General features: G+C 33.3%; 1 protein-coding gene across 1 annotated transcript; it reads right to left on the bottom strand.

Annotated features, from left to right (window-relative positions):
* Window positions 1–493: 493 nt before the first annotated feature.
* Window positions 494–26235, bottom strand: LOC140047066 (structural maintenance of chromosomes protein 3-like). The gene is made up of 26 exons (XM_072091875.1): window positions 26124–26235; window positions 25430–25505; window positions 24935–24973; window positions 24469–24608; window positions 23808–23887; window positions 23108–23304; window positions 22543–22718; window positions 21890–22135; window positions 21267–21533; window positions 20947–21119; window positions 20534–20633; window positions 19846–20006; window positions 19340–19481; window positions 18817–18967; window positions 18005–18224; window positions 17578–17735; window positions 13625–13740; window positions 13026–13100; window positions 12657–12765; window positions 12067–12227; window positions 11269–11499; window positions 10093–10251; window positions 9709–9768; window positions 7927–8104; window positions 5347–5453; window positions 494–2600 (listed from the first exon to the last, which is right to left on the bottom strand). Exons 1-26 carry the CDS (start codon window positions 26136–26138, stop codon window positions 2529–2531), a joined length of 3609 nt encoding a protein of 1202 aa, XP_071947976.1. The 5' UTR covers window positions 26139–26235; the 3' UTR covers window positions 494–2528.
* Window positions 26236–27170: the final 935 nt, after the last annotated feature.

Here is a 27170-nt window from a genome sequence, read left to right as displayed (position 1 = left end):
TTAAACCTACTCGTGCTTACGTGCTGTGAAAGTAAATAAATGTGTTATAGTAGGCAGGCTGGTATAGGGGTCTATAAATCTTAATAATGTAGTCCTAACTTTACTCCTACTCTTTTCTTTTCAGGCGAAACTTCGGACAAAAAGAAACAATACCCACCATTGTTTTGACGGACGACAGTTGATTAATTCTAATGTGACTATTTCAGATCCTTTGACGAACTAAAATCCTACTATGTCATCAGGTAATACATAGTGTTGACTTTAACGAATACTGTATGTGCTTTACCTATGGAGGCTGGCTTAGTAAAGATTGAATAAGCATAAAGGTTGAAAGAACAAGTGGTTTATTTACTAGTAACCTTGTACGGCCTGCTGTGATTCTATGGTTCAAGCTGAGAAAGCCACTATTCGATACTATAATCATGCTAGTGAAATACAGTTTAAATACAAGAAAATATACAATATCTAATAAACGGTAATTGAACATATCAATCGAACCCATTTGCGCTAAACAAGAGACATACCAGAATATTATACAGGTGGTTTATGTAGCGTATTGTTTTAACAGCAGTTTATACGGAGGCAATATACATATTCCATAATGGTATTGCAGTACATCCTCTTCTTTAGAGGGCATATCCATATGCACTGTTTTGTATAACAATCAAACTTGATGTTGAAAGGTATTCGATAATCAAAAACTGTTATTATGCCAAAGTAACAATTACCATAGTTACTCTAGTTAAGGTGTGTCTAGATAGCTTAGGTCTTAGTTTTCTAGACACCCCTAGTGAAGGCAAGAATGTAATATTTCAAAATATAAATATGCCTGTCTAAGTACGTACCTCAGTGGGAGTTCTATTCATGTTCTGTTTGTGTTGTATTAACAATAAACCACAAACATATATGTTGGAAATATTTAAACTTTATTTCGTACGATGGAACATGCAATTTACTATGTATAACAAAAGTGACCAATCAACTAGGTAATATTGGTAACAAGTTTCATCAAATCTATCTATCAATCAAAAACAACAATATTTCAACGATTAATGAATATACAATAGACATGCTAGTTAACAACTATATCAATAACAGTAGAATAACAAATAGACAATCGGTTATCTCACAATTAACAAGAAGTAGATAATAACACAGTTTTAGCAAAGAAGAAAACTGCAATAATAACCATAACCAAATTAAAACAATATTTACATAACAATAATAGTGTGTAGTTAGCTTTCTCCATAAAATAGAGATTGCTTTTCAGCAAATACTGTGTAACGTAAATAATGATTTAATCAATATACCCAGGTCGTAAATGTTCAAGATTGATTAAAACATAGTAACTATGAGAATAATTATTACAAATGGTAGAAGCAGTTCAACACTTCAATACTCATATTAATTACAACTACCTGCTTTACTAAAATACAACAAATTAATATGAAATTATTTTCTCAGGCATATTGGTTTTATTCCAAGTTAAAATATTCATGTGTGCAAATAAAATAGCCATGCAAACATGGTAGTAGGTCTTTACTAAACTGAATGTATTAAACATGAATGTAACAAACATGATAGTAGGTCTTTACTAAACTGAATGTATTAAACATGAATGTAACAAACATGATAGTAGGTATTTACTAAACTGAATGTATCAAAATGGGCAAGAATTGGAATGTTACAGGACTACCAATGTGTCTAGGGCAGCTTTTTGGAAGTGACTGATATCAAATCATATCAACTCAACTTATAAAGAAATAAATATGATTATCTATGATAAACGTTAGGAGTTAGGTTAGCAGATATGTATTTTTTTTATTAACATATAAGCATTTACAAAGCAGTGGCTATATTGACTGTATTCATCATTCACACTTAGGCTAAAGGAAACAAAGTTGATAAGTCATACACCTTAAATATTTATTGAAATAAATAAGTGAAACGCTTAATTAGGGAAATATGTCACTTAAGTGTGATTGGTGAATATGACTGCCCCAAGAGAGACACTTAAATGCCCTTTTTACAATGTACAGTCAGTATGTTGATATAAAGTTTGCGGTACACCACATGTATTAGTTCTGAAACGAACTGCTGAGTTTCTCGTTTAGGAGAAACTCAACAGTTCTTTTCAGAACTAATACATGTGGTGTACCGCAAACTTTATATCAACATTTGATTTCGCCATGCAAACCTTCAAACAATACATTAATGTACAATATAGTATTGGAACTGTGCTATAAAAAAAGACATTCAATTGTGTTACATACAGGTCCTAGAACTTGAACATTATTCAAAACATTAATCCAACCCAATTAGCCTTCAAGTAATGTTGTTCTACATCCAACATTTACATTAAATTAACATCTTGAAACAATCTATTCTAGAAAATTTAGAACCATTATGCCTATGCATTGGAATAGCCTTTTATCCATACACAAGCTAAATAAGGCAACATACTAACTAACATAACTACAGACTTGCAGTATAGTGTCTTCGGTGAGCTGACTACGAGGGCGCTACAATTAACCATGAGTTGCGTCATCTTCTAAGAAATCCTTAGCTTGTTCACGTGTTATCACGTCAATATGACTAACCTAAAAAAAAAATGTTATGTATAATCTTAGTAGTGTGATTAAATTATATTTCTATATCGAATATTTATAAATTAGCATAGGGCAATTCTAAAGCTCTGTCTACACTATCAAAGTTTATGTGACAAAAAAAACCCACAGTTAGGTAACTCGCTAGTATTTGGGCACATCACAGTTTTTGTCAAACTAGTTTAATAGTGTAGACAGAGCTTAAGGCTATTTCTACACTATCAAACTAGTGTAATGTGCCCAAATAAGGTAGTGATATGATGACATTGTGTCCATATACTGAATCAAATTTTTTTGTCACATAAGTTTGACAGAGTATAAGGCTGTAGATAACAATAATGTACAGTATACATTTCTGATATACAGTAGACCAGAAGGAACATAGCCCCTGCATTTGGCATTACTGTATTCATTTTCAGTTTTTTTTTTGGTTCAAAATTCATGAGGTTAGCTTCTTCTAAGTGATTCAAAACTTTTATTGAGCTAGCAGACTTAAACGAAACAGATTTTGTACAAGCAGTTTCCTGTGTTGTGAAATAGCTCACCTCTCATCTTGTTGGCCAGCACTGAGTTGTGTTATTAATAAATATAATTTGATTATTACTTCAATTTCACTAATTGGTCTTAATGCAACAATAAGCTGATAAGTTAGTGGTGCGGGGTTTAGAGCAGGCCCGTAGCCAGAATGCATCAGAGGGAGGTTTTCTTGACACCAAGTATTTTGCGAGCGCAGCGAGCAAATGTAGGCTGGGGGCCAGGGGGCTGCCAAGGGTCGGGGTCCAGGGGGCGAAGGCTCCTGGAAGCTTTGGCTCTCAGAGCAATTTCGGTTGTTTTAATAAGCTTACAGAGAAATTTTTTACCTACTAAAATCTGAGTTATGCAGAGAAATTATATAGTACAGTATTATGGAAGTTAGTAGTACTGATCATGAAATTCAGCTTTATTGTTGCAAAAAAGTATATTATATTAGGCCCTTAAATTATTTCTTATCCTATAAACATAAAAAACAAATAGTACCGTATATTTCGGTGTACAAGTCGCACCTGTGTATAAGACGCACCCATAACGGAGACTGAAATATTAGTATTTTTTATGTATACGTCGATGCATAAGACGCACTTATTTCTAGGCCGAAATTTAAACATTTTACAATCAAAACAATGATATTTTAATAATAAAACAACGATATTTGAGACATATTTATTAGAATCAAATGATATAATTTTGTTTGATTGCATTTATTACATCGTAATCAGTTTCTATTTAAGTAACTTTAATTTCATATTATTTAAATATATACCTTCTTATTGTATGTATGACCATTATAAAATCAATCCAAATGATGTTCAGTTTTTTGGGCTGATAATGAACCAGGAATATCATGTTGGGTAGGCCTATATGAAAATCTTTCCTATTTCCATGCATGCATTACAGCAATATGAGGAGAGGAGAGCACTAACCATGTGCTCCTTGCCTGGTGGCCAGCACTGTTGGCCATATACACTATGAGATTAGGGGAAGCTACTTAACACAATAACAACACACTCTTTAAGATATCGCTTGACATACGAACTATTGCCTACATGATTATAAAATTATGTGATTGTTGACATAGAGATGTAATAAAAATAAACCACCGTGATCAAGGGAAATAGTTATTGTGTAATTAAAATGTGACACCACCGTAATTAATGGACTCTTCCATAAATGTGTTGCGCTGTGATGCTGCATGCTGCTAGAATACACACCCGCGAGTTCAGAGAGTATTACTAGGCCTGGGTAGAATATCTAATGCGTACTGTAATATTAATTAATACAGTCGAGGATGACAATTTACCTTAACTAAAAATTCAATAAACGTGTTACCACACTGTGGTTAGACAGGAGTAAGTAACTAGCTAGGCCTACATTGCAGAGTAGTACACTATTTTTAATTAATTTAAGTATTAGTAGGTAATTAAATTAATTAGGGTAACATTTAGAGGTCAAATTTGCGTGTCAAAAGTGCGTCTTATACACCGAAATATACGGTAGGCCTACGTACACGTACCAATTTAACTCAGCACCATTTTTATTCAAGTTTACACAGTGAAATTCTTTGGTTTAATGAAAAATATTTCCAGGAAAAAAATAAAAATCCCCAAAAAGATTGAACTGAACTGAACGTGATCTTGCGCGTTCCGAAAAGCCCGGCCGAAGCACGCGATTGGTCAGTCCATTTTTCTGTCATATTTATAACCATCATCTCTCAACAATCTCTCGATCTCACGCTCAGCAGTGACTTTGACATCGGACAATCTGTATATTTGATCGATTTAAACATAGTCAATAGAAGTAAAATGACCAAAAAATCTGCTATAATTGATAATTAATTGCACGATTTTGGAAGTGGGGCCTTTGTTTTTCAAGGGGGGTTCGCTGGTAAAAGGGGGGTTCGCGCAAAAGGGGGGTTCGCCTGAACCCCCAAAAAAAACCCTGGCTACGGGCCTGTAGAGCATAACTACATTGAGGTTAGACAAGTTAACACATAGAAACAAGACCAATATGGCATGGATTATTGTATGATATTCATGCCTGATTAATATCAAATTAATATTGACCCAGAATTAATTCATACTCATGCAGAGTTTATTTCTTAACCTACCACATAAAACCCAGGAGGACTGTTGTATTTTAACCATGGCAAGTAATTGAGTGATTTTAAGTGTAAATTTCTGAGAGTTTAACAGCAAATTATTACCTTATTTCTAAACTTGACACCGTAGAATTTGTCGGCAGAGTCCAAAAGTTCAGGTCTAAATGTTGTAGTAATGAATTGCGCATTGCCACATAACTCTTTCAGCATATCTTTATAAAAGAAAAAAAAGAGAGAGAGAACATTAATAACTTTAGCCACACTTAAGCTTGTTTCCCACTAGAACACAAAGATGCAAGTGAAAAGTAATTTGCCCAATCACAAGCAATTGATTATTCAAAATGTTGTTGCATTGCATCCTAGTGTGAACCAAGCTTTAGGAGTAAAAAATCCCAATCTATATTCCTTTTGCTAGACTTACAAAAACTAAATTTTTTATAACTATATCAGGTCCTAATTTGTGGAATCATATCCCACCAAATATCAAAACGTCAATATCATTATTTACTTTCCGAAAAAAGTTAAAGAATCATTATATATCTAAATATTATACTGCTTAGTTAATATGCTTATTATCATTATTTATACTCATATACTATTTATGTCTTACACAAAATATTAGTTGTTGTTTATTATTGCAATCTTTAATCTATACTATATATAATGTATATATAGTATATACTATATATATACTGGAATTATAATTTATGTATACATATTTTTTTTTCATTTACCAATATCGGTAGTTATTTCATTTATAATTATCATGAAACTATTGAAATATAATCTAAATAATTTTTATAAAGAAGATGTTAGTTATGTTATTATACTGTAATTTTTTATCCTAAATTATATAATTATATATTCTAGGTTATTTTTATTTTTTTAGTAATGTGTTTTGTTATGGGTCCCTACGAGACAAGTTTTTAACTTCTAGAAGGGATCCATGATAATAATGACTACCAATTACTGCTTTATCTATGTTCACTTTAATATCTTTTTTCTATTTTGTATATATTCATTCATTATTATCTAAATAAATATTATCTGAAAATCTGATCTGAACTGTGGTTATAAACACCTTTTGGTCCTCGCGTTGAAGCCTAATCAATTTTATTTAGAATTCCATGTAAACATTCAAATGAGTTTTTAAGTATATAGAGCATTAAGGGTATACACCAAACTTAGCAAGGATTTAACTCTGTGTGCTATGCTTAATCCTAGCTAAGTTTCACACAAAAGGCATATTGGTTACACATGGGAATTATGTATACAGATGATATCTTGAAGATAAGCCAAAATGTATGCAACAAAAAGGTACTTTTGATTAGAAACACATGAACAATTCCCATAACATTAAAAAGAATTAAGCATTGACTTGTACAACATTACCAAACATTATCTAATTATCGCTAACAATGGTTTTTGATCATTCTTTTATTGAGAACAAAGGTAAGCATGGTATGTTTATAAATTGTAAGCATGACACATTTATTCTAAGCATGACAAGGGGATTTAAGATCTTTACACTCTGATAACTTATTTGAAATCATTACTAATTTGCAATTTTTATTTACTAAAAAAAAAGTCACAGTCCCTCAAAGTTGTATGATCTTATTCAAAGATGTGTAAACTTGACTTTTAAAGTATTAAAGTCCCTTATATAAAAAAAATTAAAATCACAGACTTGAAACAACTTTTTATTTGGTTTAAGCATTGATTTTTTTAAATAGAAAATACACTTGATTGAATTCAACAAAATCTATTAAAATAATTAAACCTTTATTTTTACTAAGAATTAAGTGTAATTCAATGTAAAATAAAAGAAGCCCACAAACCCACAGTGCTGAATTGTGATGTAAAGATGAAAAATATGTTATGAACTTGTCTAAATCAGCCTGGAGAATTCTCGACTGTGGACTGCTGAGTCAGTATGACAAGGGAGGGTAAAACAGAACGTACTAAAGCTTAAATTACTTCCCTGAAGATTCTTATAAATTAACTTAAATACAAACTCCCAACAGGCACTGTCCATCCTTGTCTGTCTACGGCAGTCGCCGATCAATCCACCTCACAAGTAATTTAATACTTGGACGCAAATATAGTCAATTTTGTTTTTCCCTTTCATTTTTAAAACTCATACTTCAGAATCATTGTAATTCAAATAACATTTATTTCATCAGATACCATACAAATAATACAGAGGACCAACAAACAAATAAAAAAATAAGAACAAGTGAGACAAAATACTGTTGCCTAGCAACTACACCTCTATCAACACACCTTACTACAATCCAGCATATTTTCAGGACTTAAGTACGATGCCTAGATTCAAGGAAAGAGTGCTGTAACTATATATCACAAGACATGCAGCAGAAACAACTGTCTCACAAAATGGGGATTAGCTTTGGCAAAAAGTCAAACTTTCCCAATAACACATTTTATTTCGGACATTCTAGAGGAACCATGACATCCTGTCGATTTAAAGTGAAAAATAAAACACAAAATTGTACAAACTTTGTGCCAATTAATTTTATATTCATAATCTATTTTAAATGGCAAATGTGTAACACTGTAAGAATCTTTGTCATATACAATCGAAGGGAACAAACATGCTTACAATATACAGTATTTAATTGTTACAAATGTAAAATATCTATTTCAAATGCCAAATTTAAAATGTACCTGCTACAGCTTTCCTATGTTGGGCATCAAGAGCAGAGTCAATCTCATCAAACAGGTAGAAAGGGGCAGGGTCACACTTCTGAATCGCAAATATCAACGTCAAGGCAACCAATGACTTTTGACCTCCAGACAATTGCTGCATTTCCTTTGTCTCTCCAGCTTTTCCAGAAAATGAAATCTGACCCACAAAAAAAGAGAACAGTTGGAAATAAATGTTTAGGTCATCAACCACATACAAGCTTTTAGCTTTTTGTTGTTGGGTCTTTTCATCTTTTAATGTATTTCAATCTATTTATTATATATTTCTCTTTTGGATGAATAAAATTAATGAAATGAAAATGAAATGTATAGACAAATTGGATTTGTTGTTTTGGTTGGTTTGGGAGAATAAAAACAGGTTGAAATAAAAAGGTAATGCAAATAACAGGATGATTGGGAGATAAAAGACCTACAAGAAAGTGATAATTTGCTGCAACAAAGAAATAGCACAAAAATGAGGAAAGAATCAATAAATGAATTACTGTAATAAACAAAGGAACATAGGAAAGTTGAAACATTTAATTGTCAATATTAAAATTAATAATTCTAGGACTTTTCTGTTATAGTTTTTTTTAAATTTTATACATGACAATATTAAGACATAAAAGTAAAATGCATACGACATAAAATAGAAGGGTCTGTACACATTGCTGACAATTTTCATTAGAAAATATTTCGTTAATTTTAAACATTTTTGATAACCAATCATTTTAATGCATTCCTCATTTATTTAATTGCTTTTCCCTCTTATTTTTCACATAACACAAACACTACAACAATTTAATAAGTACAGTATTATGGGTAAACATATTTATCATGAATAATAGAAAAAGGTTGCAAACACATTTGATCGATGGATTCAGTTATAGAATATAGTTCTGACTGAAAGGTCATCACAGTATCCATTTGACCATTAATAGCCATTAACTTGGCTCCAATAAGTAAACTTGTTTCCCTCAGACTAAGTGGTTATAGAAGTCATTGACAAATTGTAGCTAATGACAGCTTCCTGTAGGATATACATGCTTGATCACAGCTCACCCCAAGCTGCAGGTAATTGAAATCTGTAGCGATATTTAATGACTGTTTAGTTATGATAACACGATGAGGACTTGGTTGGATTAACCCCTCTCGTCAGATCAACCCCAGTCTCGGCAGACACTAATCAATCCACAACACATTATTTTACAGCAAAATATTTAAAATTTGTAAATAAAAAGCAACTCTTGTTAACCATTTAATTTATAATGTTTAACAAGGCCTGCCAGAATTTTTTTAATGTTTTTCCTTTTATCTGACACTAACAAATTAATATTTTATAACATAACATATTTATACTATATACTATATTATTGTATAATATGAACACTTAATAGAAATAATTTTTAACGTCAGTAGTAAAGAAATAGTCATGATTGCTTTACAAATCTAAATTGTTGCAATTAATTTAATCAATAATTGCGATTATCTGATACGTTACAATGGCCACTAAATTTTGAAATTAAATATTAAAATCCACTCCAAAAATCTTTGGCTTTGCGATGGTGGACAAAGGTGACAGTAATTTCCTATAAAGAATAATAGACTGGGAATGTGTGTAATACACAGTTAATTATCGGGACATATTTGGGTAATTTAACATTTTTTTTTTTACAGAAAACGTAAGTTTGCTAATTGATTGTCTTAACAAACTAAGAAACCAAACCAATTTGGCATAGACAGTAGTGACAGAGTGTAACGTACCTTAATTCCAACACCAGTGAATAGTTCAACAAGTGGAACACCAGTCTGTGAATCACCATCCTGTCAAAACATACAAAATAACATTTTACTGTTTATTCATATTCATTTTTAAAATTGTAAGAGAGAAACTGTAATTTGCCTAGCGACCAAATCAATGTGATACAGCAAAGATAAAAAAAATGTGATGTGTCCATATATGGACAAGATGATGCCATATCACTACCATATTTGGGCATATCACTACCATATTTGGGCACATATAATAAACAGGCTTGTTGAACCACAGTAATACACTTTTCAAAAACGTAAAAATTCAACACTCATATTTGAAACCAGATGATGAATTTATTTCATATAATAAACATAAGATATAAGATTGCTTACCGATGTCTCTGCCTCTCCTTTTTTCATGACAAGCTTTGCTTTACCAGATGGCACAAGTTTCTCAAACACCTCACTAAAGTACTTTGATACCTGCTTAAATGTTAGCTGAATCGCTTCATACTTTCTGTGCTCCAACACACTCATCAGATCAACAATTGACTAGAAATTAAAACATTATTTACAAATAAAAAATGAAGTAAATAAACAAGTAGCAATATTAATGAATGAATATTAATAAAAAGAATAAATTGTCCTATTCATTTATTACAGGTTACGATGAATACTAATAGGATCCTATTAACAGTCTTAAAAAAGGATTAAAATTTGGACAGTCTTATTTGAGGCTTATACCATAGAACTCTGATACTAGATCAGGATTGAAAGGTTTATTAAAAGTTTATTAACCAGTCAGTCAGTCAGTATTTTTCAAAACCAGACTTCTCTTGAGGCCCATAAGGTCCAAAATTCTTTTTTATAACATTAAAAACACATTTTGAATACTGGACATATTATGTAAGCCCAAGTGTGTCTGATATTGGAAGAGTGGACTGTGTTATGTAAACTATTTTGAAGTTCATGACAGACATTTAATATAGGAAGCAACGGCTAATGGAATGGGCTTTTATTGCCTTGTAAATAATTATTAGAGTACACCACTAGAAACGTGCCAACATGTACAAGGCAGGACGTGTCTAAACATATTAACTCAATCATAATAAGAACATTGAAATTGTAATGCATATTAGGATTGCACGAACTACGATGTTCAAACCATCATAGTTTAGAATAATATTATTTATATAACTAATTTACAATGTGATTAAAGATAAATAAATGTTATGTAATGTTAGAAAAAAATAATCATCAATAATACACATTTGTAGCAGATTATTTAAAATCTGAGGGTCGTTTGTATAGTGATGCTTCAATATTTGTAGATACTTATAAAATGATTTTATATAGTTTACTGAAGGCAACTATAAAACAAATTATATTTGGATGGAATCGCTTTCCAACATCATAGGTCAAATTATGTTTTAAAAGTAAATAAAATGAAAATAAATTATAAGCTGTGCTTCAGAGATTCCCTCTTTCCATTCTTTTGTTTTGGAATGATTATGTATGTTTATGTTTTTGTGAATGGAAATAAAGAAACAAAACAAACAAGTAACTTACAGCGTGTCCCTTGTCTAACTCCTCCTTTCGTTTAATCAGTTTCTCCTTCTGATCCGAGAAGTTAATAAACTGATCCAAAGCTTTCTTGTTCACGTGACTGTACTTCTTAAGTTCCTGGTTACATTGTTCAAGTTTCTTAAACAATTGCTTCACAGAAAACTTTGTGTACTTTTCAAAAGCGTCGCTTGGCAACGAGCCTAGCTCACGGATCTTACGCATACATTCTTCTTTCTAGAAATTAAAAATATTTTGAATTAAAACATCAAAATGAAACATTTAACTTTAATTTATATACTTAACTTGTTCTGAATATTTTATTTGTTTGTAGTTATATATTTTTTCGAGGGCCCTCAATATGGTGTCATCTCCTCCCTTACAATTCACTTGTTCCATTCTTTTATACTATCTCACTACTTCTTCCTATTCTGCATATCATTTTCATGCTGATTTACTCTAAGATCATGTCTACACTATCAAACTAGTTTGACAAAGAAGTGTGATGTGCCCAAATATGGTAGTGATAAACCCAAATATGGTAGTGATATGCCCAAATATGGTAGTGATATGATTTTGTTTGTTATCGTGTATATGAGCTTTACCCTGCTGCAAAGTTTACTCATTTATCTGTCTCATCAACTGAATTTTGGACAAAAACATGAAGGCAAATCTGCCAATACCAGAAACCTATGGACTGGCCAAATATGTCTGGTTTTCAATAAAATTCTGGTTTTTAGAGGGTTTCTGGATTTCAATGAATCCAGTATTGGGAGTGTTGACTGTATAATTGAAAGTTCATACCTTTTTTAGTAACATGCTCTGTTTATTTGTCATTTTCTCAAGGGATTTAGCATCATCTGATATCTTATCACCGTATTCTCGCTCTTTATGCTTCCATTCTTCAAAGTCTCCTTGGCGACTTACTTGCTCTCGGTTCAAAGCCTCTGCTTGACTCTCAATATCTACAAATTCAAATAGTTACATTTTAATTTATTTATAGAACTAAACAAAAAAAAAGAATGTCTACATTTTATAATCTCATAAGAAAAATATTTTCAACTATATCTTGTCAAATTCACATTTATTCAGCAATATAAATATTTACATTACAGGGATCTTACAGAGACAAGTAATTGTCTGTAGATGTAAGACCCTTAAAAAAATATATATCAAGAGAAAACACAAAATAAGGTTTTAAAGGTAAAAGTTGAAAAAAAAGTAAAAGTATACATACATATAATATAAAACGAACTAATACATATGTATCTATTGCAGGAGAGGGCATATTTATATAGAGGTACACATTAGTGCCTGGTTTTTGAATGGTACTGTATTCAAGCAATGAAGTGAGTGTATTTGCTATTAGTAGTTTGGTCGACTTAAATAATTACCTTCCAATCTTGCTTTGTTAGCCTCAATACTGGCCTCTAACGACTTCATCTCAAGTTCAGCTGTATCCAATTTCTGTTTCTTATCAGAGACAGAGATTTCTTGCAATTCCTACAGAAAAGAATCTAGCACAATCAGAAACTGGATCCATTTATTTAGCAAAAATAATTGTAAGACCATTTTGTATTCAATTGTAAAACAGTATGAATTCTAAACTAGTTCTAGGATTGTAACTGTATTCCAATCCCTAAGCTTCAGCTGAGACTTAGTTTATAAGCATGGATAGTTTATACACTTTATAATAATTTGTGAATACTTTCAAATAAAATAATAAAAAAATATCAAAAAATACAATGTAAGCATCAACTCACCAAATACAGTTGGTCTCGTTTACGATTCAGATTTCCAGATAATACATTCTGAAGTCTGTTTTTCTCGCCTTCAAGCTATAAATAAACTATTCATTCATTTATATTGCCAAAATACAAACAAGCATGAATTAATATTATAAACTTATAAAAAGACAATAAAACATTAATTAAAATAGTTTAACCTCATTTACAAAAAAAACGAATCATAAACAATGATTTCCCAATCTCCTTTTTAAAAATTAAATTATTTAGAAATTATTCAAACAATTTATTAAGTTTAGTTTTACATGTTATACAGTAGAACACATCCTTTGGGACACCCCTATTCAGTGGAAACCCTTATTACGGTGGCCTATAAGTGTCACGGCAACAAATTTTTTAAAGTTGCCGTGACACTTAGAGGCCACCGTACCTTATTAATGGGACACTTTTTTGTGTACTAAACGATGGGAAAGATATATTTCAAATCTATAGCCAACACCTATTCAGGGGACACTTTGTTGGGTCTTAAAGGTGTCCCCTGAATAGGTGTTCTACTGCAGTAGGCTTGAGGTTGGTGGATAGAAGGTACTCCACAATATAAATGTTTCTATACACACCTTAATCCTTTTGTTAAGCACGTCCTTATTCTTTGCGGTCTCCTCTTTAATTTGATCGTTCATTTTATCAACCTCTCGTTGGTCATCCACACTTAACTGGGATAATAAAGCGGTTCCTAGAAACAAATATATACCATTAGTAATAAACATGTTTAATGACAATTGTTATTAGGTATCATACAGTCTGATGGGACAGTACTATATATATATATTCTTTTCAACAACATATAATACATGACAATGGTGCAGCACCCTGCCGATTGCCATGAGTGCTAAGCACTATCGAATTGGCTCTCCAGACTGCACTTGAAACAGTATCAATATATAATATATAAAAATTGTGTAGCATCAAAATTGGGGCAAGGAGGCCTGTCATCAGTCCGCTGTTGGAACAGTACTTATAAGGATATCTAGTTGGGGTCATGATGCTTGGGTCAGTCCGCTTTTGGAACAGTACTTATAAGGATATCTAGTTGGGGTCATGATGCTTGAGTCAGTCCGCTTTTGGAACAGTACTTATAAGGATATCTAGTTAGGGTCATAATGCTTGAGTCAGTCCGCTTTTGAAACAGTACTTATAAGGATATCTAGTTGAGGTCATGATGCTTGGGTCAGTCCGCTTTTGGAACAGTACTTATAAGGATATCTAGTTGGGGTCATGATGCTTGGGTCAGTCCGCTTTAGGAACAGTACTTATAAGGATATCTAGTTGGGGTCATGATGCTTGAGTCAGTCCGCTGTTGGAACAGTACTTATAAGGATATCTAGTTGAGGTCATGATGCTTGAGTCAGTCCGCTTTTGGAACAGTACTTATAAGGATATCTAGTTGGGGTCATGATGCTTGGGTCAGTCCGCTTTTGGAACAGTACTTATAAGGATATCTAGTTGAGGTCATGATGCTTGGGTCAGTCCGCTTTTGGAACAGTACTTATAAAGATATCTAGTTGGGGTCATGATGCTTGGGTCAGTCAGCTTTTGGAACAGTACTTATAAGGATATCTAGTTGGGGTCATGATGCTTGAGTCAGTCCGCTTTTGGAACAGTACTTATAAGGATATCTAGTTGAGGTCATGATGCTTGGGTCAGTCCGCTTTTGGAACAGTACTTATAAGGATATCTAGTTGGGGTCATGATGCTTGGGTCAGTCCGCTTTTGGAACAGTACTTATAAGGATATCTAGTTAGGGTCATAATGCTTGAGTCAGTCCGCTTTTGGAACAGTACTTATAAGGATATCTAGTTGGGGTCATGATGCTTGGGTCAGTCCGCTTTTGGAACAGTACTTAAAAGGATATCTAGTTGAGGTCATGATGCTTGAGTCAGTCCGCTTTTGGAAAAGTACTTATAAGGATATCTAGTTGAGGTCATGATGCTTGGGTCAGTCCGCTTTTGGAACAGTACTTATAAGGATATCTAGTTGGGGTCATGATGCTTGGGTCAGTCCGCTTTAGGAACAGTACTTATAAGGATATCTAGTTGGGGTCATGATGCTTGGGTCAGTCCGCTTTTGGAACAGTACTTATAAGGATATCTAGTTGGGGTCATGATGCTTGGGTCAGTCCGCTTTAGGAACAGTACTTATAAGGATATCTAGTTGGGGTCATGATGCTTGGGTCAGTCCGCTTTTGGAACAGTACTTATAAGGATATCTAGTTGGGGTCATGATGCTTGGGTCAGTCAGCTTTTGGAACAGTACTTATAAGGATATCTAGTTGAGGTCATGATGCTTGGGTCAGTCCGCTTTTGGAACAGTACTTATAAGGATATCTAGTCGAGGTCATGATGCTTGAGTCAGTCCGCTGTTGGAACAGTACTTATAAGGATATCTAGTTGAGGTCATGATGCTTGGGTCAGTCCGCTTTTGGAACAGTACTTATAAGGATATCTAGTTGGGGTCATGATGCTTGGGTCAGTCCGCTTTTGGAACAGTACTTATAAGGATATCTAGTTGAGGTCATGATGCTTGGGTCAGTCCGCTTTTGGAACAGTACTTATAAGGATATCTAGTTGGGGTCATGATGCTTGGGTCAGTCCGCTTTTGGAACAGTACTTATAAGGATATCTAGTTGGGGTCATGATGCTTGAGTCAGTCCGCTGTTGGAACAGTACTTATAAGGATATCTAGTTGGGGTCATGATGCTTGGGTCAGTCCGCTTTTGGAACAGTACTTATAAGGATATCTAGTTGGGGTCATGATGCTTGGGTCAGTCCGCTTTTGGAACAGTACTTATAAGGATATCTAGTTGGGATCATGATGCTTGAGTCAGTCCGCTTTTGGAACAGTACTTATAAGGATATCTAGTTGGGGTCATGATGCTTGGGTCAGTCCGCTTTTGGAACAGTACTTATAAGGATATCTAGTTGGGGTCATGATGCTTGAGTCAGTCCGCTTTTGGAACAGTACTTATAAGGATATCTAGTTGGGGTCATGATGCTTGGGTCAGTCCGCTTTTGGAACAGTACTTATAAGGATATCTAGTTGGGGTCATGATGCTTGAGTCAGTCCGCTTTTGGAACAGTACTTATAAGGATATCTAGTTGGGGTCATGATGCTTGGGTCAGTCCGCTTTTGGAACAGTACTTATAAGGATATCTAGTTGGGGTCATGATGCTTGGGTCAGTCCGCTTTTGGAACAGTACTTATAAGGATATCTAGTTGGGGTCATGATGCTTGGGTCAGTCCGCTTTTGGAACAGTACTTATAAGGATATCTAGTTAGGGTCATGATGCTTGAGTCAGTCCGCTTTTGGAACAGTACTTATAAGGATATCTAGTTGGGGTCATGATGCTTGAGTCAGTCCGCTTTTGGAACAGTACTTATAAGGATATCTAGTTGGGGTCATGATGCTTGGGTCAGTCCGCTTTTGGAACAGTACTTATAAGGATATCTAGTTGGGGTCATGATGCTTGGGTCAGTCCGCTTTAGGAACAGTACTTATAAGGATATCTAGTTGGGGTCATGATGCTTGGGTCAGTCCGCTTTTGGAACAGTACTTATAAGGATATCTAGTTGGGGTCATGATGCTTGGGTCAGTCCGCTTTTGGAACAGTACTTATAAGGATATCTAGTTGAGGTCATGATGCTTGAGTCAGTCCGCTTTTGGAACAGTACTTATAAGGATATCTAGTTGGGGTCATGATGCTTGGGTCAGTCCGCTTTTGGAACAGTACTTATAAGGATATCTAGTTGGGGTCATGATGCTTGGGTCAGTCCGCTTTTGGAACAGTACTTATAAGGATATCTAGTTGAGGTCATGATGCTTGGGTCAGTCCGCTTTTGGAACAGTACTTATAAGGATATCTAGTTGGGGTCATGATGCTTGAGTCAGTCCGCTTTTGGAACAGTACTTATAAGGATATCTAGTTGAGGTCATGATGCTTGGGTCAGTCCGCTTTAGGAACAGTACTTATAAGGATATCTAGTTGGGGTCATGATGCTTGGGTCAGTCCGCTTTTGGAACAGTACTTATAAGGATATCTAGTTGGGGTCATGATGCTTGGGTCAGTCCGCTTTTGGAACAGTACTTATAAGGATATCTAGTTGAGGTCATGATGCTTGGGTCAGTCCGCTTTTGGAACAGTACTTATAAGGATATCTAGTTGGGATCATGATGCTTGGGTCAGTCCGCTTTTGGAACAGTACTTATAAGGATATCTAGTTGGGGTCATGATGCTTGGGTCAGTCCGCTTTTGAAACAGTACTTATAAGGATATCTAGTTGGGGTCATGATGCTTGGGTCAGTCCGCTTTTGGAACAGTACTTATAAGGATATCTAGTTGGGGTCATGATGCTTGGGTCAGTCCGCTTTTGGAACAGTACTTAAAAGAATATATTGTTGAGACAAGGAGGCTTGGGTCAGGCAAGGAGACCGGTTGTTTGTCCACTGTTGTTGGGACAGTACTTAAATGGTTATCTTGTTGGGGTCATGATGCTTGTTAGTCCAATTAATCACCTATTTCTTCTTCCAAAGACGCGTTTGTACTTTTCATAGCTTCTAAGCTTGACTGCAGACTGCCAAGACGCCTTTCTTTCGGTTGAAGAGATCGTTGGATCACTTGGCTTTCTTCCTTCATGATTCTCAAGTCGCTTCTCATTCTCTCGTAATTGTCCCTAAACATAAAAATTAATGAAAACACAACATGAGAAACCTCAGGAGTCAAGTTTCCAATAGTCATTGTTTCTTCCCTTTATTCTTTAGAATAAAACTGTTCACTCATCCTGGACACAACATTGATAAAAAAAACACAACACAGCCTAAACTTATCTCCAGGCCAAGCTTTAAATCCAGCGTATGGTCCCTAGTTTCTTAGTCTGGCTAATTCATTATGAAGAATATAATTAATTCTAATTGTGTCTGCACAAACAAAATTGCCACTTACTTATTTTTTCTGTTTTTTGTTTCAATTTTTTGCATCTCACTCATCAGTGACGTTATCTCATCCTCAATCTGCGACAGCTTATCACGATGTTCCTCAAACTTATCCTCCTGCTCTTTTATCTTCTTACGTAGCTCTACGATGCTGCTCTGAAGCTCACATCTTGACTTGCGTGTGTCGTAATAGCCACCAGTGATAGCACCCCTCCTACTCACTTGGTCACCTGTCAAAGATTTTGATGTTGTAAACCTCATACTTCAGTTTATTTTACGCAACATATATATACGAATTAAATTCTAGTTATATTTGTGTTTATGTTCGTATTTTAATAAGATGACGGAGATAAACAAGACAAAAACGATACATGTAGAAATCAAAATTTATTAGATCAGCCTAAATTGTTTGAATGGAATATTTTACCCCATTTTTCATCAGCAATATACAGTACCTATATTAGAGGGACATGTTAGGGACCAAAATAGTGTCCCCTTAATAGGGGTGTCCTCTGAATAGGGGTTGGTTGTAGTATTACTGTAAATCATATTTTCAATTTTCCACTACGTGAATTTGTTCAGCGTCAGATAGGGATTTGGAAGATGTAAACATAAATATGCATGCGTACAAGCCGACAATTTGTACAAACAAATTCGCCTAGTTAAAAAAATTAGCTTTAGTAGGGGTGTCCCCTGATTAGGGGTTGGTTGTAGTGTTAAACCATATTGCCTCACATTTGCTTCATGGGAAAGTGTTCTCTTTGTAGGGGTATCCTAAAGGAGAGATTTTACTGGAATAAAATAAGATTTGTTAATAAATACCTTCTAATGTGACACAGTCCAGACTATGAGTGCGTGAGAATTGAGTAGCAACATCAATGTTACGACAGATTAACGTTTTACCAAACACATGTTGGTATACAACATCAAATCGTGCTTCATATGTCAGATTTGAGACCATTGGTAAAGCATCCTTCAAAATAAGAACATTTAGTACACTTTTAACATTTTTTTTTTGTACACTTATTTAGCATCACACACACAATAACATTTATTATTTCTCTATTTTAACTATTGGAATTGTAGCTTTGTGATATTTCATAAACTATATCAAATAAAATAAGGTATTTTTGTAAATCAAACAGTAAGTAATTGGCCAATTATAATAAATAAACCATATTGACATTTAAATTAATTTAGGCTTAAGGAGTGGATTTGAACAGTTAAAGTCCTAACACAAGACTAGGATTGAATCCACGTTAACCACCAATCAACAGCTCCAATTAAATTAAGTAATTACTCTTACATAATCGAGTTTAGTGGTAACATTTGTAAACAAACTTACAGGCGATTCTGGGTAGTTGGTAGGCCTGACCTCTAGCCTGTTAAGTGGCATAAAGGTGACCTCTCCTGGAAGGCCCTGTCGATTCATCTCAGCCAGGATTTTGGTACTAATCATATCAGTATCTACTATATGGTAAAACAACCTTAAATAAAAACCAGAAACAGATTTGTTAATTAATTTAATGTTGTCTAGTGTGTTTATTTTTTCTAGGCAATAAAAGAGAATGAAATGAAAGAATAAAAATTGAGAATACTTTTTTTTTGGGTAAATGTTTTATCACTTTCAGAAATAAAAGGAGAAATCAAAAAGGAAACAAAATGATTAACTTAAATCTATCGTTATCTAGTTTCTAATAATTGTCTGTTGTTGGAATTTTTGTTCATTCCTGATGATGATCAAATAAAGATCGAAACGTTGAATCATGGCTTGCCTCTAGTTATTTTAGAGTCAGTTTTATACTATGTTATTAAAACATTTAAAGTATGGTATAAACTGTAAGAACTTGCCTACTACCAGCAGTGACTTCAACGCATGTGTTAAACCTAGAGGCACATTCAAAGTTTTCAATGAGGACACCATGATAGCCTTCTTGTACATCTTTGTGAATTCCTTTGGCTTTGAAACTTTCAAGGATTCTTTTGATGCTGTCAATACCACGTAAGACGGACTGTCGAAGATAAACAAAATTACTCGTACCAGTGGGTTTTTAAAGAGTTCGGTATTGAGAGAGTTGCCTGGTATGATAAGACAGGATTATTGTGATGCTGACAACACCATGTAAAGCTCTGTCTACACTATCAAACATTATGTGACAAAAAAAATGTGATGTGCCCATATATGGACATGATGTCACATCGCTACCATATTTGGGCATATCACTACCATATTTAGGCACATCACACTTTTTTTTTATAGTTTGATAGTGTAGACAGAGCTTTGGACTGACTCAAATCTCATGCCACATGTCAATATCATACTTTCTGTACACTAGATTCTCTACCAAAAACCAGACATTGTTGGAGGTTGAAAAGGTCCCAAATTCTTCATTTTAAAAATTAAAAACACATTTGTAATTGAAAGAATTTCCAGATATATTATGTCAGTTGGTGTCATTCTATTGGTGTTTACCTTGAACAAACCAAATAGAAAAATAGTAAGTAAATATCTAAATCATAGGTTTCTTATATAATTTACCTTTCCTATCATAGATCTCAATGTTTGTTCTTTTTTATGCAATTCGTCTCTTGTTGTTGATATCTCCTGCTGCATATTATTTTCTTCCCTCCAGAGGGCGCTAAAAACAAAACAAATTGTGTTTAGCTGGAAGCAGTAAATTCCATTGTAATAAAAAAAATCTTTCAAAACAAGATTTTGTTAACCAATTTTCTGAGCCAGCCCAAAACAAATTTCTTCTAATACACTTTGAAACATTCACTATTTAAACTAGTTTGACAAAAAAAGTGTGATGTGCCTAAATATGATAGTGATATCACCCAATTATGGTAGTGATATGACATCATCATGTCCATATAAAGGCACATCACATTTTTGTTGTCACATAAAGTTTGATAGTGTAGAGAAGGCTTAAGATAAGGTAAAGTGTTTACTTTCTTTCGTTTTGCAAGTCATCCTTCCTCTTCTTCAGATCATAGTGCCCTCTATTTGAAGCGTCTACTGTATCTTTCATTTGTTCGATGTCCACTGTCAGTTTTGCCATTTTACTTTCCAAGTCTTCATTCTTCTTTGTGTCATTCGCAATATCCTCATTCAGTTTATTAATCTATGTAAATAAATCATTTCAAAATTTACACAAAGATTTGTGAGTTTAGTATAGAGATCATGTATACTACAGACAGTTTTGTCATAAATTATAAATAACATTCTCAAAGACTTGATAAAAAATTAACGTTTTTTTCCTCTCACATACCTGTTCTTCTTTATCTCTGATGGACTTATTAAGAGACTTGAGTTCTTTCTTAATCCACTTGTCCCTATCATCTCTTGTAGTAAACTGATTTCCTCTGCCTTGCTTAGCAAACAACTCTGTTCTTCTCTGTTCACAATATTGTAGCGTAGCGTTGATCTTTTCTTCTTCTTTCTGCAGGTTCTCATACCGTGGCATAATGGCCTCTAGCTCATTCTGTTTTATACTTATGGTACCATCCAGCTTTTCCAACTGTTCCTCCAGAGATGCCTTTTTTTATAGAAAACATTTAAAAAAACAAGTTACTTTAGGCAAAATTTACTACCAATAGAGCTATTGTTTTGTTTTTTGAAATCCATAAGGGAATTCATTCACTATCCTTCATAAAGGTGACATAAATAAATGTAAAATGCTATTGTACATTAAATTCAATTTCTTCCAGAAACACTACTAAGGGAACGGAACAGAGTTCAATGGGAGTAGTGTTAAAACATATATTGCTTCTTGTCCATTTCACAGAAAGTGTAGAGGTAGTGTTGTTCATTTCATAGAAAAGTGTCCCCTTAATATTGGTGTATCAAAAGAAAGGTCGTATTTTAGTTTAGTTCTGTATTTTATTTTCTTACTTTAGCTGATGAATCTGACCCGACCTCTTCTTCTAAATCTTTCACCGATAACTCAAGTTTAGCTTTACGCTTGATTAACTCTGACCTCTCATTTGTCAATTGGTCACGTTCTTCATTGACACTGCGGACACGGTTTTTGATTTCTCGCAACTCTTTGTTAATGTTCTTGATACGCTTGGAAGCCTCCTCTTGGACATCACGCAACTGCTTAGAAACTTCCCCACTGTTTTCTCTCTTAGATGAAAGCTAATAAATAAAAAAAATAAAAAAACAATATATACCCTGAAACATGGAAAATCTTCACAAACTAGGTCCCAAATTGTACTTCCTATTTAAAGACATTCAATAAACTAGATTTTCTAGAAAACTTTTTTTGGCCAGCCAAATTGTGCTGTACAGTTTAACATGTCCAGACCAGACCTTTTGGGCAAGCCAATTTGTGTTTTAGAGTTGAATGTATAGTAGGTGATATTACTTGTACAATATAAAACTGCAATGTAAAGCTCTGTCTACACTATCAAACTAGTTTGAAAAAAAAAAGGTGTGATGTGCCTAAATATGGTAGTGATATGACATCATGTCCATATATGAGCACACCACATGTTTTTGTCACATGAAGTTTGATAGTGCAGACAGAGCAAAAGATAGCCTACCTCATCCAGCTTTTTTCTAGTGTCTGTAAGGTCATGGTTGTGGATTGTGTATTCCAGTGAACGCCTCATTTTGTCCCACTTCTGGTACTGCTTCAGTTCCTCTTTTTCTTCCTCTAACGTTTTTAATCTTTCCTCAATATACTTTAGAAGATCCTCGATCTTCTCACGTTTTCCCTCTACAATTGAGAAAATAGTTAATTATCTACGTTAGCTAAGTAACTGTAAATGCACGGTGACATACTGTTTTTATATATTTATTCAAATTGCCAAGGATAACAATAAGCGAATTCATTCACTATCCTTCTTAACGGTGGCAATCCCGATCACAAGACAAACATATACTTAAGACGCTCTACATAGACCAAATTCTTATTACAAGTCTTTAAGAGTGGAGTTGTATCATTAGAAAAAAATCCTGACACTGACAGGATTTGAACTCAGGATCCTTGGATTGGTAACTGGCAACTTTTAAACTATAAACAGATTTCTTTTGTTTTATTTATTTATTTTTAGCATCATAGATAAGACTTGGTTTGCCTTAATACAATACGTAACCGTTACATACCAGTTTCTTGTAGGATCTGTTCACTTTCTGATTTCCTCTCATCATAGACTCTAGTTCCGGCAACTTCACGAAGGAGTTTGAGACGCTGGGAATCTGGTGCTGTGGCCATTTGGTTGATCTTACCCTGCTTTACAATATAATACGGATTGCTACGGGAAAAACCAGCACTTTCCAGAAGGTTCATTACATCAGTTTTCCTGGAATTAGATATTTATATTATGACATAATAATAATTATTGTCTTTAGTATAGCGCAAAATAAGTTTTCTCTAAAGCGCTACGACAATAAGGCTCAAACTAAGTCGAAATTATTTCAATTCATATGTTTTTATACCAAGTAAATTTCAATTCAATTTTTCTTTTCATAAGATACATCATTGTGAAATAACAAGACAGTTTTTTTTTTTTAAGTACAATGCACTTATGCTGGAGAAACATAAATAAGCCCAGAGGGCTTTAAGGCTAGTTCCACCAGAAAAAAATAACTCAAAAAGTATATATAATAAATGTTTCAAAAGTTTGAGAACATCTGCAACATGATGCAGTGTTACTTTGCAGTTATGAATTAGTACATTTAAGTTTGATTGTATTTATTGTAAATTATAACAATTTTGTATTTTTAATATAGTGCCAAATAACATGTCATTTGTAATCATTTGGTAAATCGTAAGTAATAACAATATAATTCATTAAGTACTTACGTAACCATTTTCTTATCCAAGAAGTACTGATCTTTTTTTGAGCCAATTACTCTTCTCAGTGTAACCTCATCTTTATCAATCTAATACAAATGTAATCGTATTATTAGACTACAGAATGTATGCTTGTATAATGCTCTGTCTACTCTATTAAACTTTGTGTGACAAAAAAATGTGATGTGCCCATACTGTATGTGGACATGATGACGTTATATCACTACCATATATTTGGGAATATCACTACACTATTTGGGAATATCACACTTTTTTGTCAAAATAGTTTGATGATATGATGATAAAGTTCAATAAACATTTATTTTAAAATGGTCATTTTTTCATTACTGTACAAACAATATTAAATCAATAAACAATAATCAACAATTTATATAAGACCATTTTAGGAATCAAAATTAGAAGTTAAACTTGTCTCACAATGACCCCCAAAAAATAAAAAAGACAAGAACATAACGGTACCATTAACACAACATAAAATTAATTAAAATGATGTCATATCACTACCATATTTGGGCATATCACTACCATATTTGGGCACATTGTCAAATTTGTTTGATAGTGTAGACAGAGCTTAATATTGTGGAAACAAAGAGGTACCACATATGTTATTTAAAGATTGTTACAATACATAATATTAAGTAATACTTACAGGTAATCTGTTATCTGAGTTGTCAAACACTATTTCTACGTAAGCAGATATGACACGAGGACCTGTGCCTTCATGAAGTAGAGACTGCCGCTGCTCAGGCCGAAGGTTACTAAACTCATCACTTAGCACAAACTGAATAGCTAAAGATTTAAAAACAATAACGTTTTAAAAACTAAATTTACTTAATTACTTGACTACCATTGCATGCTACTGTACATCAGTCTTTATCATTTTCCCTTCATTGTACTGTACAGTAGTTTAAGTTACAATTTTTTTCTTTCAATTTTCCTTGCTTTGCTTGTGCTTATCATATTTTCTGTAATTTATAAATAATAAATTGAATTGAAATTTTTCAACCTACACACACGCCAAAAAGCGATCTGAACGTTGATTCTAATGAAAGGAAAATTTGTGTTTAAATAAATGTATTTATTTTATTTGACGTAAAAGTATACAGTACACATACCGTAAAAGAAATTACTTTTTCCTGATCCATTTCTCCCGACTGAAAATAAAAAATATAAAAATGGTAATTTGAAATATAATGAACACATTATTGATAGTTTGTTCAAGTCATTCATTCACACAGTGTCACTGTGCAATTGGGACTGAACCGTTTCAGAGGTGTTTATCACCTGTTGGTCCAGAGATCCCTCACTAACATAGTGAGAAGTTAAATAAATAAATGATAATGTATCGATGATTGCAATAAAGATTAATTTGATATAAACAGGCAACAACACTTAATTCATTTATTTGGTCAAAATCAACAATATTTATAAAAGAAAATGATTTATTATTATATTTATTGGTAAAATACAAGAAAACGATAACAAGCAATACACATGAAATGGAGTCAAATTGGTACAAACTGCAATATAATAAGAACAAGTTAAACATCAAAAAGCTGCAGAAAAACAGGAGTTAAACAATAAAAAAATATCATCTCATGATATCTTACCGACTACATTGTGTTTAGGGCTAAAAGGATCCACAACAGTTTGATCTCTGTAACTCCTAAATCCTTGAATAGTTACCTGAAAAAAATAATTATTGGACATTTATTTTTTTATTTACATTTTTTATCTTAATATTTATTTTTTAAACAATTTTGATATTGAAAATGTGTGTAGTTGGTAGCTTTCTTGTAGATAGGCCTAGGCGCTTTAATTGTAGAATGCAATCTGGGTTGACCAACTAGCATAGGTGTTTAGCACCCGTTTGGTCTTTCCTTGCCTTATATATTTGTTTTGTCTCCTTTGTATTTGTAGGCCTAGGCTAGGCCTAGTAGTAGGGCCTCTAGCCTAGGCCTATAAATAATGGCAGAAAATTGAATAAATAAAATAAAAATAATTTATAATTTAAAAATGTGATACAAAACAACTCTTTAAAAGTTTAAACTTTAATTAACACAAAAAAACATTTCTGTAGGGAGGCCTAGCCTAACTTTGTCTATAAGTACAACAATAATAGAAAGGCTAGGCCTACAATACATGGATTATGTAGCCATCGCCGAGAATACCACCACCTGCCTACCTAGTAGTAGCCTACGCTAGCCTTCTGCTGCTACCAAGCAAGAATGCTAGCTAGGCTAAAAGCCTAGCCAGATAAGCCTAACAAAACAATACAAAATACATGATATGTCTGCAACTTACCTGCTTAATATACATTGTTAATATTTAAACAGTTTTCAAGGCATTGGAACAAATAGCTTTGAGCATAAATCCAATATTCTCTTTGGAAAAATATCAAAACACACTTTTCAATTCTTCGTCGCTACTTTCGCACAAAACCAAAATGGCGCGCTCCATTAGTGTGGAATATTCCAAACACTAAATAGACATATCAATGTAATAATATTTTAATTTACTTAGATTTTGTTGTTACACATTACAAATTACAATATATAATATTAAAATATGTTTTTTTAATTTAAAAAAATGTACTTTTGTAATAAACTATAATTTATAATTCACTAAATTGTTTCCTACTTTACTTATAACCCCTATCTATATATTCGACGTTTCTAAAATGGAGAGTACGCGCTTTGTGTCTCGTCAATTTGAGCCGGCGGCTCCCCCTAGGCTGGTCAATCAAATATAATTTACTAATCAACATTAACTTACTTAAAAATCAGATTTTACAATTGAGTGCCCAAATACAAAACAATATTTTTGCAGATGAAAATTATTTTTACAGTATACAATATATGATATAATAACCACTTCTTAATTCATCAGTGGGGGACTAGCTCAAATGGTAGAGCGCTCGCTTAGCATGTGAGAGGTACCGGGATCAATGCCCGGGTCTTCCAAATTTTTTTTTTCTGTGGTTTTTTTTTAATTGAATGAACCTAAAGTCATTTACTATATTATTTCATAAATAATAAATCTAAATAGAGTTTTTTTTTATTATATAAATTATTCTATCTAGGCGCGCCTCTATGAAAGTTTAAAAAAGAGTAAAGTTGGTTGATTTCATCATGACTGGAATATAAAAGAAATGAAATCATAATAATAATAATAATATAAAACTAGATTTAATTCGTCACTATGACGAATTATAGGTTATATGCATTGATTTAAATAAAGATAATTGATTTTTAAAAGATATATTGATTGATTGATTTCCTCAGAATCTTTAATTATTTATAATATATGATAGGACCTTGCTAACGCGAACACCATAGCCGGTATCACAAT

Source organism: Antedon mediterranea, chromosome 4 (genome assembly GCF_964355755.1).
Source record: "Antedon mediterranea chromosome 4, ecAntMedi1.1, whole genome shotgun sequence".
Lineage (NCBI taxonomy): Eukaryota > Metazoa > Echinodermata > Crinoidea > Comatulida > Antedonidae > Antedon > Antedon mediterranea.
This window is presented reverse-complemented; position numbering and strand designations above follow the sequence as displayed.